At 39.7% G+C, this 13,063-nt stretch overlaps 1 protein-coding gene across 1 annotated transcript; it reads left to right on the top strand.

The window, feature by feature from the left end:
- The first annotated feature begins 425 nt into the window (after nt 1–425).
- On the top strand, nt 426–13,007 carry ACADM (acyl-CoA dehydrogenase medium chain). Its single transcript, XM_057385411.1, has 12 exons — nt 426–517; nt 3,773–3,872; nt 4,653–4,750; nt 4,870–4,939; nt 6,860–6,960; nt 7,047–7,127; nt 8,001–8,131; nt 9,187–9,295; nt 10,221–10,361; nt 10,440–10,535; nt 11,230–11,478; nt 12,701–13,007. The coding sequence occupies exons 1-12, from the start codon at nt 494–496 to the stop codon at nt 12,770–12,772; spliced, it is 1,272 nt and encodes a 423-aa protein (XP_057241394.1). The 5' UTR covers nt 426–493; the 3' UTR covers nt 12,773–13,007.
- The last annotated feature ends 56 nt before the right edge of the window (nt 13,008–13,063 follow it).

Below are 13,063 nucleotides of genomic sequence, written 5' to 3' on the forward strand. Positions count from 1 at the left end.
CAACTGYAGTTGAGAGCATTTATAAGCATATTTTATGTAACTATCAACACAGTTGACAATAACTCTCGTGCACCAAGTCCAGTCACCCTCCAGTTTCTGGCACGTTTCCGAAACATGAGTTTATGAGTCCCTGAGGCGCGAATTACAGTAAAACCGCTCACACCGACATTTCTGCTAACAGGTGAATGACGCAGGTGATTGGAGCTAGCCTAGGAGACTCGGCTGACAGCAAACTGGCCAAGCTTGGGGCACGGACACGGCGGGCTCGGGCGGACGTGCTAAGTCGAGCCGGTGACCGGACCGGCTGTCGTCGCAGGAGCGGGCGGAGGAACGGGAGAGAGCCCGAGGCTCTCCTCCCCGGGAAAGAGAGGGGCGGCAGGGGGCAGTCGAGCCCAGGGTTCGCCGGCTCAGTGGGCGGCCCGCACGGCACCGCCCCGGCCGCCCGAACCCCGCCCCGCCGAAGCCGCTGCGGTCGCCGGGCACCCCCGCCGAGATGGCTGCGCTCAGAGCGACGCGGGTGAGCGGCCSGGCCGGGCGAGGGCTCGGAGGACACAAGACCGGGGGAGAGGGACGGGACGGGACGGGACGGATCGAAGCTGGCCGAAGCGCTGCCGCTGCTGGCGGCCGGGGAGCCCGGGGCAGCGGGGAAGGGCCGCGGGATCGCAGAGGGCGAAGGGCGGAAATGGGGCCGGTCCGGGTTCCGCCCGCCGTGACCGTGGGGACAGCTGCAGGACAGGGGCCGCCGCGGAGGTCAGAGCCGGCCGTGCTGGAATCCGCCCTTTGTGCTGCTTTGCCTGCCTCGCAGTATTACCCGAGTTTGTGGCCGTAATCCYCACGGGTCGAATGGGTGTTGTCATCTGATATTCTTCGGCGGAGTTACTGCACAGCCATGGGGCTCCTCGTGTGCCAAAGGCTGCGCCGTGCCGAATGTGTGTGTCTGGTACCTCCCATTTACCAGTGGAGACGGCTTCAAAACACCGGGATTATAGTTCAGGGTATTTTATCCAATGCATTTTATTTAGCATATGTAGCTGCGCTGCCTATGTTAACTTTTTCTTAAAAAATGTGTGATATGTAATGGCTGGTTTTCTAAAGTACAGACTTTCTACTGTACTGAATCACCAATAACCTCACAGTTTCAAACGAGAAGATAAAAACTATTCAAAACACATTTAGYATTTACGCGGGCCTTTTTCTGGATTCCCCATTTCCAGAGGCATTCATGAGTCCAAAGTACTTGAAAGGCCTTTCACAGCCTCCTGGCAGCCGTGCTGCATCAGTTCATCCCAAAGTGGTGCAGCTTGGCCACAGGTTACCTAAGTGTTGCTGTGACAGTGAGGGGAGTCGGTGAGGGAAGAATTCTCCATCTGCAGTTGGTATTTTAGTGATCAAAAATARTGCTTTAGGCAAAGGAAGCCCGTTGGGCGGAAATTTGTATTTCAAGGTCAGCCTCCTGACACGTTACCCCAGCAACAAACTGCTCTTGATAATTTTCATTTTTGCCCTGTGATATGTGTGGGAGAATCAAGGTCAGGGACCCTTAGCTTATTGTTGCTCCATCATTTTCTGTGATGTGCATGTTTTCAAACAGGTTCTGTAGCTCTTCTGGGATAAAGGTAATGAAGAGATTGTGTCACTTTTGTGGGTAGCCTTGTCACACCCTTTTCCTGCCAGCACCTCATTCCAGTGGTAGTCTTGCTACATGSATGATTATATTTGTAATTGACAGAGTTTATACTATTTTGCAAGGAAATACAGTAGCAGTTGCATCTGAACATCACTAGCAGTAGCCTGTCACTGAATCTAACTTTCCTCAGAGTTAAGCAAGAAAAATTGACAAGTAGACAGATGGTCATCCAAATTCTAACATGTAGCAAACCCTCATCCTTCATCACCTGATCAGTCATGCAGCTTCCAGCTATGAATCTCACCTGTCCATATTTGTTTGTTAGGGTAATGTTCAGTTTTTCTAGAATAATCTTCAGCGTTGCCTTGCATACTCTGCTGGTACGAACCCCACAACAGACATAAGTTCTCCGGTTTAAATTTTACAGCTTCTTTCATACACGCTATCACTTTTAGCATTAGTTTGAATCCAGTACTTTTCCAAGCGTAGGCAAAACCTTTTGGTGGCAAAGGCATACATTAGTCTATGAAGGGCTGCTCCTTAAAAAGAGAAAAGAAAAAAGAAATAGACTCATCTGACTGTTTTTCAACCTCATCTTGTCTTTTTTTCCGAACAAAATAAGGTATAAATCATTCTGAAGAATCAAGGTCTTTCTAGATGTTTGTGGTATTATTTTGGTTTTTAATCTGAGAGGTAGCAGTAACAAAAAATGGCAAGATACTGTTTCGCAATGTCTATGGTGTGTGAAAACTTGAACTTAATGATGTATTACCTACTGGAAAATGCATTAATGAACTATTGATAAATTGACATAACAGTACAGTATGCAAATGTGTCGTAGCCTCTCGTARTCTCTCCCTCTTCTGTGCCTAGCAGTGGTCCTTCTGCATTTCTACATCTTTGAACTTTATAGACATTTTCAGTGTCCTCTGGAAATACTYTTCACTGTTTTGATATCTATTATTGGCAGTATCCATCATGCTTCTTGGGCTATGTTGTAACCATATATCATATAGCGTTATTATTTAGCCCAGGGTATCTACTATAACCTTCTTGAAGATACCTGTTGCCTCCCCAGCTGTGTAACTTTCTGTAATGTCCTTGTCTCCTAGAGTTCCCAGTAAAATTTATGTGATATTTGCATTATTATCATTAATTCAGCCTTTTTTAATGTTAGGAAATAAGTGGCTGGTCCGATCACGTTTTTTAAAAAGTATTTCTACATTTTAATATTAAAAATCAAGAAGTTTTCTGAGTGTTTAGGAAAATTCGTTTTTGCAATATTTTTGCAATAATAGGTCATCCTAAAAACTGATCCAATTACACATTTTTCACTAATTTCCAAACATTTGAGAKAATCATAGCTCTTGAAGAGACTAAGCCAATCTCTTAAAGTTAAATTCAGACACATTTTTGCATAGTATTAAGACATTCTGAAAATAACTGTAGCAACAATATTTGCGGCTCTAAACTTAAAAAAAGAAAAGTAAATACTTGCAATGAAAACAAATACATGTGTGGTAAGTATTAGGAATAAAAATAAACCTCAGGAGGTCTGCTGTGTTCTCTCCTGTTTGGACTGTAATAATAATCACCAGGTGTCAGTGGCAGCAGCTTATTAAAAGAATGCAGAGATGAGTCTAGGGCATTATAAAAGTATTTCAATATATTGGCTAATAGATTGTTTTTGAAATCTTGCTAAATCTGCACGTAGGTAAGCACTGGGCAAAGGATGTTCACAGGAGGGCCAGATAAGGAAATTTCATGAAGCGTGTGTTTAAATGAATTAAATACATATTTCTGCRTCTCTGTGAACATACATTATAATTACGCTTATTATGCTTTTAAATACTAAATTGTACAATACTTAAAAGTGCACACAGCACTTTTCACTCACCCTCGGTCCTGTTAAAGGCTGAGATTGCTGGTAGAGCAGTCAGTTCATGTGAGTGTTGCTCGCCGCAGGAGCAAAACACATTGAGGAGCCAATAACTTTCATCAGGGTCGTAATTGCACATTATACTTGATGATGTGATACCTCTTCTAGAGAGGGAGTCTATGTTTAAACTCGTGCTACAGAGAGGTTAGTATCTGTAGTAGACTCAGAYGTAAAGCTCTTACACCTCATGTTCTTTTCCTCTTTAGCTAATGCTTCAAACCATCGCCRGGCACGGATGGAGGTCACATTCTAGTAAACCTGCTCAAAACTTACATGTAGGCAAACCTGGAGCTGGCTTTAGCTTTGGTAAGTAGTGCTGTTTTTGAAACAAWTATAATAATTACAGGGAAATTACAGAGTTAAAAAGAAACAGTTCAGTAGTTCACCGTGAATTTGAAATGGTTTGTTCTAAATATATTTTTAATTAAAAAAATAGTTGGGAAACCAAAGTAATTTTATCCTCAAGTCAGGAAGGCAGGTATGTGTGTAATATTCATATAATTTTCTTCTTTCTTTAACTCACGTTTTTCTTCAGTTTTTTTAATTGCAAAAGTATCTTAGTTTTGTATACTTACCTCATATTGCCATTTGCAATGTTACAATACCTAAATTTAGCCATAGTTGAATTTGGTTATCAAGAAATGTAAAAAAAAAAATCATCTTCATCTTTGCACCTTTTATATATAAAATATATGCRAGCAAATTGAATGGGTCAGATATTGGAAACTGAAGAGTCAGGATCTTTGGATGACCTCTGTCTTTTATGCATTTAATTAACACAACATTCTTGTTTCTTTTGATAATACATTTTATATCATACAGTAGTCTCTACCTCGTTTTCAGTACTTTTTGGATAATTTCATCAGATATAAGTAAGTGCATTGTAGGTGTTCCTCAGAGAACAATGGAGGTTTTCTCCYGGAGGAGGAGGAAACTTAAGTTTTTTTTGCTTCCTGGAGAACCACAAATAGGGGTGGTTTGGGTTGTCCTGGAAGGATGCTCTTGTTTTCTCTTTTTTCATAGTCTTGACAATTGGCAAAATAAAAGACTGCAGAGAATTTATGATCTTTTCCTTTTCTAAAATAGAACTCACCGATGAACAGAAAGAGTTTCAAGCTACCGCTCGTAAATTTGCTGCGGAGGAAATTATTCCCGTCGCTGCGCAATATGACAAAACTGGAGAGGTAAATCTACTACAGCGTGAGGGAAAAATGGGAGAAACCCAGACTTTTATCTTCACCTGCATAAAATTCCAAGTTTCGGTTGYGGTGATTGAGAGCATGACTTTCCATGTCTGTTTCAGTATCCCGTTCCACTTATAAAACGGGCTTGGGAACTYGGTCTTATGAATTCACACATACCAGAAAGCTGTGGTAAGTTATCGTTCTTTTTAATCTGTAAAATGAAACAAGAAAAAGACAATAGACGAGATTTCTATGCGTAATTTTGGATTCCATACTGAATAAATAGTTGCATACTTGAATAATCTAAATTTAATCAGTAAGGCAGGTCGACACATACAAGTGTTACTAGGCGTGGATGTAATCGTGAGRCAAATTAGACAGATTATGGTTTAGCAATTTATGACCAGATTGTTCTGGTCCGTGTTTACAACTGCTTAACGTTCCCTCGTCGCAGTGTCAGCTGATTAGGCGGAGAAATTAGAAGGTCCTGTTTTGTTCTAGTCTCCAATACGGGCTGGAGCAATTTAAAAGTTTATCCCAGAAGGACAGTTTCTGTGTTTGGATTAGGCGCAGTACGGCAGAGCTCTGTCTCATAGWTGGACGAGCGATACAGACAAAGACGATATGCTAGAGAAGGATTTTAGTGAAAGGAACCCATGCCTCATGAAATCACTGGAGTTCTCTGAAGTGGCTAATAAATGACCAAGGGATTGCTCATTGATAGAGAATACCTGAACTTCCAAAGTAAGTTTTAAAAATCATCAAGTTTCATATTGGCAAAATTATCTGCACAGACTTGCCGGGTCTTGTGCTATTTGGRATGTCTGTAAATAAACTGGAAAAGGAAGTAAATGCAATGGTGATAGAGTTTGTTAATAATACTAAGTTACTCCRTGTAGAAAAGATGAAGCTGGTGCAGAGAGCTGCAGAAGAAGGTCACGAAACAGAGTGAGAGTGAAAATGGCAATGCGATTCCAAAAAGCGATGCCCATATGAAGGGAAAGAAGCAATCAGCTTCACAGAAAAACGGCATCCTCTGCACTGGTTACTGCTCACAGAAAAGACATTTTTAGATCCTGTGAACACGAGCATAACACTCAGAAGTGGTCAAAACTATAAAATTTCAAGCCCTTAAGGAACCCTTAAGGGAATGAAGAAAAAAGCGGAGGCCATAATTATGCTGCTTCCCGAATCCAAATTGCACTTGCCTCTTTAACTCATTATACAGTCAGATTCTTCCATCTCAAGAGAGTATTGGGGATATGGGAAAGGTTTCCAAAAGGATGACAAAGATTATAAAAGTTTTATGTTCTGTGTGAGATGAAGATTCTGTAGAAGAAATGACTAAAATGTCATTGTCACGGGAGAGTGTGAAAAGGGATTGATAGTTCACTGTCCCTTTCAATATAACTAGCAGGCATCAAATTATGTCAGCAAGCGGTAGATTCAGAATGACTTAAGGGAGATGGTTTTGCACACAGCGTGGAGTTTATTTGCAGCTTATCGCCCCTGTAGAATATAGGTGCTAAAATTTTTACGTAAATTCAAAAAGAGACTGGACAAATTCRCATAAAAATGTCTGTCAGGGACTGGTATAACAAAGATACCAAAGGGAATTCTTTCTTTGACTGAGGAAGTCACCYGAAGGCTCGGGAAAATATTTTTGAGGTAGTTGTTACTGTGTTTGTATGTACTTCCCATAGTGCTGGCTTCTGTCAGAAACAGATTACTGAGCTGGTTGTCCACTAACGGAAGCACCATTTTGTTCCCAAATGCTTTTGGCTCAGGAGCCCTTTCTCTACTTCTTAGGARCTCTTAATTCTTGAATGTGCAGTAGTAAAAAAATGTCAGCGGTACGTTCTTGCCACTTTGCGCAGCTTGTCCCACATCAATCGAACAATTACACTGGACGCACGTAATTTTCAAATCATCTGTTACTCTTCTGACTAAGATGTATTTTAAAAGCTTGCTGCGAATGCCTAACCAAACACAGTGCACAATCAAATGTATGTGGAAGAATACATTTTTGTTAACTATGTTCTGTACATCACTAATATTAATATGTTATAATTGAAATCCCCTGGAGTAAATGAAATACTTCAACCRTAGGTGGTCTTGGCCTTGGCACTTTTGAAGCGTGCCTTATTACTGAAGAATTAGCTTATGGATGTACGGGGGTTCAAACTGCCATTGAAGCAAACTCCCTAGGGGTAAGTTCTATCTTTTCTTACATCCCTTAAACTACTACCTCTGCACTTTAAAGAGCTGGATTAATGGTGTAAATGTTTTCTTTCAGCAAATGCCAGTTATCATTGCAGGAAATGAGCATCAGCAGAAAAAATACTTAGGAAGAATGACAGAGGAACCATTGATGTGTGTAAGTATAACTGCTACACYGTAGAATGTTCCTAAACCATATTAATACTACTACTTCTTTTTTTTTTCCTACTTTTTTCCTCTTCTTTTTGCCCTTTTTTCCCCCTGGACACTTAGACGTACTCACAACTCAGCCCTTTTTAATTTGTACGTAAACAGTGAAATTCCCTGAAAGTCAGCGAATACCTAATAAGATACATCCATTAAGCAAATAGAAGATACTACGTGGGAAATCATCCCCATCCTARGTCACTGACCAAAACTTAATAGTTTTTATTTCCCTTTGAAGAGTGGGGTGTAGATGTTTAAGAAAAATACAAGGTTTATGTAAGGAGACTCTCAACTCGGATGGGAATGAAACTCTTGTTGGGATCTTAAATATTACATAAGTAGTACTTGTTACATAGAAAGAAGGAAAGATTGAAGTGCCATGTATGTAAATCTCTACAACTAGGCCTTCTGAATGGAAGAACTCAGTAAAAATAAAACGTTACTCAATGCTCTTATTTTCAGACTTTAAAGATCCTCAGCTTTCACATCAGAATTTTTGAAGCCTGAGGAAGTAKTATCCTAAGGGTTACAGATTGTTTCTGTTTGATTAAAAGCCAATTTTATGTATTATAATGTATTTATAAAGAAAACGAACCCTTATATGTTTGGATTATTACTCGGCCAGCGTTGTGGGGTTTTTTTTGGCACGTCGGCTTGTTTTGGGGTTTTATTGGGGGGTTTTGTTTACTTGGTTTTTGGATTTTACTGCGCAATTCACTTAAACCTTTTACAGATAATTTGATACACATAACCTGCATTAATCTGTAGTTGAGTAAAAATGGAACTTTTATTCCCCAAGACTTCACATCTTAATTTCTTTTAGGCTTACTGCGTAACAGAGCCAGGAGCAGGCTCTGATGTGGCTGGTATAAAAACAAAGGCTGAGAAGAAAGGAGATGAGTATGTTATTAATGGTCAGAAGATGTGGATCACAAACGGGGGGAAAGCAAACTGGTACGCTAAACCGTGTCCTAATTCTGCGTCATCACGTAGTGGCCTTACCCCACCCCTCCGCACTCAGTTAAATTCTTTAAACACCTGCTATAAATCCAAAAGTGCAGCKTTTCAGCAGACTGCATTTCAATCTCTGCCGAGTTTATCAGGGCAGCTATCGGGATAAYGTATGCAAATGCAGTCTTGAATGCCGTGCAAAGCCTAAAAAGGAAAATGAGTGATGACAGGATGACTCCACACTCAGAAACAGCCTCTTGAATCTGGCCGCTATGGAAATTAAATCTAGATTCTGCTAGAAACATCTCTTATTCCTAGAGAAGCTAGAAACGCTGTTAGATTGTGGTGTTACTTTTTATTTTCTAAAAAGAAGACATTTTCCATCTGTCRAAGATTCCAGATACGGCTGTAGTGTCTGGAGCATGCTTTTACAATGTAGACCTCTTAAATCAGGTATTACATCACACCGATTCACAACGCAGACATTTCCCTTAATTCGAGGAGAAAGAACTTTATATGCCTACCCAAAAGCCGAATTTTCTCGTCGTTTCTTTGTTGAAGGCCAACCCACCAAAGACAATGTGCCAGATATCATTTGACCTTACTGAATACCATAAATGTGATTTACAGCTGTTTCATTTATAAGAGAAATAGTTATTTACAACTTACACTTAGAAAAATAAAATCAAGATCTTTGAAATAAAGTGATAACTTTTGCATCCAAGAATATATGTCCTAAGCATTAATTTGTATGTACATGCTATGAATAGGTTTCTTTTGTACTGTTTGGGAAGCTGGTAATATCATAAAGATTTAGAGTACATGGAAAAGAGAGAGAATCTTTGCGTGCTGATCTGAAATCATTTTACTAAATTATATGAAATTTTGACTCTTCGAAACTTCCGCTCTCTTGCTCCTTCCCCTTTTATTTTCAGGCTGGGCAAGAAAGAATTTTTTTATACGGTAGAAATGCACATAAAGATGTTTAAAGTGCTAGATAAATATATCTTGTTAATTGTGAGGATAAAACTGCATCTATCTTCTTCGTTTTACACTAGGTATTTTTTGCTAGCACGTACCAATCCGGATCCAAAAGTTCCCGCAAGCAAAGCCTTTACCGGATTCATAGTGGAAGCGGATAGCCCCGGGATCCAAATTGGAAGAAAGGTGAAGACTGTCTTTCTTGTTTGACAACAGGAATTATTGTTCAGTCCTAAACCAATAATGAAACAAATACGCCACCAAAGAGAAAAGACTGTTACACAACCGTACATTTTCATATGCTCATGTGCAACCATTTTTTCACAACACAGAGGAACTATCATAAAACAGAATTTTAAAATCATTAATTCAGAAAAGGAATTGTTCAGAATGGTCTAAATTAAGATGACTTGCAACAGCAGCAAAAGAGTCTTTGAAAACTACTGTATTGGCTGGTGCCAATCCAGTGAGAAGTAGTACGCCTTTAAAGAATGAGAAGCAAGTTGGACAATTTTGACCATAAATACATACATAGTCGGTTTTAATTTCAGCTACTGCTGGTCAAAGAAGAGCCCTTAGAGATACTGATGCTAGTTCTGTCTTTACAAGATAAAAACAAACAAAAAACCTCAACCAAACAGAGGCAAAAAAGCAAAACAAAACAACAACAACAACAACAAAAAAAAAAAGAAAATGAAACATAACTGTTTTAATAGTAGGTAAAACTGAATTGAACATTAGGACAGAAATCTGAAAACTTGAAGAGCTCATTTATTTATTTACTTTTAGCAGACCTGTACTTCTTGTGTATTAAATTATTTTCCCATTTGCATCTCAAAGATCGGTGTACTTGAGAAATACAAGAAGACCGATTACAGCGGCAGAACTCATTTAATTTAAGGAGAAAGCAAACTGCCTATCTTAGACGAGTTAAGGGCATGGCGGGCTGCAAGTAAAAAACTAGTATTCCTCTTGCACGTGGTAAAATGTGGTTTTGACGTTAAGTGTTTCGGGGAAGAAAAACCATATGCTTTAAGTCAACAAACGAAAGAAAACCGTTGTATTTTGAATAATCCAATGTAGTAACGCATCTGTAAACTTCCCACTTCAGGAAATGAATATGGGTCAACGCTGCTCAGATACGAGAGGCATCGTCTTCGAAGATGTGAGAGTCCCAAAAGAAAACGTATTGATAGCTGAAGGAGCTGGCTTTAAAATCGCAATGGGAGCTTTTGATAAGACCAGACCACCCGTAAGTATCGGAAATAACTCGGTTATAAAATATAGCAGGAACTTCCGAATTTTTGATTCTGGCCTGTATTCAATTCAGGTAGCAGCGGGTGCTGTTGGATTGGCAAAAAGAGCCCTCGATGAAGCTACTAGATATGCTTTGGAGAGAAAAACCTTTGGGAAACCAATTGTCGAAGTAAGTGTGGGGGCAGACGGAGAGAATATATTAAATAAAAGCTTATGTTTTCACACCAGATGTACTGCTGCTGATTTTTCAACATTATTCCTTGACATTTATATTTCCTTTAYTTTTCTATTATATCTCTGTCATTTGGGGGTTTCCAAGTATGTAGATTGCACCGTAGGTAAACCTAGTTATGTGGTAGCTTGGGGAATTTTTTATCATTGATCAATGATAGCAGTAAAAGCAGAAAGAAAACTGCCCAAAACCTCAAAACTTCCGTACCGGCACAGCATATGTCAGTTCTTAAGTCCTAATAAAGAGAGATTTGTAGGAAAGAAGAAAACATCTGAGGTACGTGAAACAAGACGATACAGTATTAACACTGATAGAGAACAATGCCTATCACACTGCTTTACCAGTTTTGAAGAAATACAAATAAACAGGAAGGTAAATACCGATCTCATAAATAGGAAAGAACAACTTCATAATCAGTAGTTRATCCCCATGACTAAGTGGATTTGATAATAAAAAACTTGTAATCTAATTCAACATTCATATATGAGAGCCTGATGCATTAACTGTAGAATTTCTGTCATACAACTTACTGAGTTCATCGAGAAAAATCATTGTATTCATGAGATTATACCTTTCTTGGACGTCACGAAATTTTAGGCAGGCAATATTAACCTAGTTTATTTCATCCTAGCACCAAGCAGTGTCTTTCTTGCTTGCCGAAATGGCAATGAAAGTCGAACTCGCTAGGATGGCTTACCAGAGAGCTGCATGGGAAGTCGATRCCGGTCGCAGGAATACCTACTACGCTTCCATTGCGAAGGCATTTGCCGGGGACATCGCGAACCAAGTAGCTGCAGATGCAGTACAGATTTTTGGAGGAAATGGATTTAATACTGAATATCCTGTAGAAAAACTAATGAGAGATGCTAAAATCTACCAGGTAAGTAAAAGAGAACGCGATAATGCATGGATTTTATATAGAATAAAGTAATGGCTACTTACTTCAAATTATGATGCACATAATAGTTTTTTTTTTAAAGAAAGCAGTAATCCTTCCATCTAAATAGTCATTCAAATCAGAAAATTACTTCAAATCAGGAAATTACTTGGGTACAAAAGTCATTACGCTCGACAAAATCTCAACCCACRTTAGAGAAGTAATTTATGGKTTTTTTTCCCTCTAACGTGCTAACTCTTCGCAATTCTCGGATTCTCAACTTGGAAGTTTTTGAACTCCTAGGGMAAAAAATCTTCATCAAAATACCAGAAGTGCTTCTTTTGGTGTATTCTGTAAATAGGGGTAGTTCATGTATCATGCTGTTTTTGAAAACTTTCAGAGATGCAAATCTTCTGACCATCTGTATCCTGGATTGATGTCTGCTTATAGTTTAGCTGTCTTCTTAATCTGAACACTAAAGCGGCTTCTTACCCCAGCTACTTACGAGGGAAAAGGTGGTTTTTGTTTGGTCGGGGGTTTTGGTTTCGTGTTTCTTTTCTGTTTCTAGTCTCCATCATCTGCTACTTTAAGCTTTCCGTTTGAAACTTCGGTAGCGTGAGCTGCGTAGAACGCTCCGGTCGAGGTTTCGCCGGCATTGACCGTCGCGGTGTCATAGTTTAACCCCCGCTGGCAGCTAGGTTGCCACAGAGCCATTTACTCCCTTCCYCTCCCTCGCATGCTGCTCCAGGGGGATGGCGGAGAGGATCAGAAAAAAATGGTAAAACTCAGGTTGAGAATAAGAACGGTTTAATGATAGAAATAAATGRTAATAATAAAAGAGAGAGACAGATAGGTATAAAACTCAAGAAGAAGGAGCGATGCGCAGTAAAGCGGTTCACCACCYGGTGACCGATGCCCACCCCTTCCACCAGCAGCAGTCGGCACCCTCCTGTCCCAAGTTTATATACCGAGCATGACTCACTGTACAAAACACCCCTTTGGCCATTCCAGGTCAGCACTCCTGGCCACGTTCCCTCACAGCTTTTTGTGCAACTCCTCGCTGGCAGATCACAGGAAACCGAAAAGTCCTGGATTTAGAGTAAGCACTACAGAGCAAGAACTGAAACAGGAATGTGGATTGGTGCTGTGGAGGTTTATAAATGTATGCCTGTTCAAAACCTTTTTTAAAATCACCTGTTAACATTATTGCAATTCTTCTTTTCAGATTTATGAGGGAACGGCTCAGATTCAAAGGATGATCATAGCTCGTGAACACGTTGGCAAATTTAAAGCTTAAAGAAACTTACAGAGTATGTCTGGCACCGCTGTAGTGTTCTACGTTTTTGCGGAAAAGGATTTTAGTGCCTTTCTCAATGGAATTTAAAAGGGATTAAGAAAAAAAAAATTCCTTCACAATATTTTTATTCTGTTCATTATTAAGCACTGAGTCTGTTCTCACTATAAAATAAGATAATCAGRATGTCATTTCTGACAGTCAATGCTGCATTCTAATAAAATATTTTTCAAGAGAAGTGTGGTTGGTTTGTTTTCATTTTGCCTGTTATATCACTTGCACTGGACAACTAAC

This window comes from Malurus melanocephalus, unplaced genomic scaffold, assembly GCF_030028575.1.
Source record: "Malurus melanocephalus ecotype Western Australia unplaced genomic scaffold, MMel_1.1 scaffold_824, whole genome shotgun sequence".
NCBI classification, from domain to species: Eukaryota; Metazoa; Chordata; class Aves; order Passeriformes; family Maluridae; genus Malurus; species Malurus melanocephalus.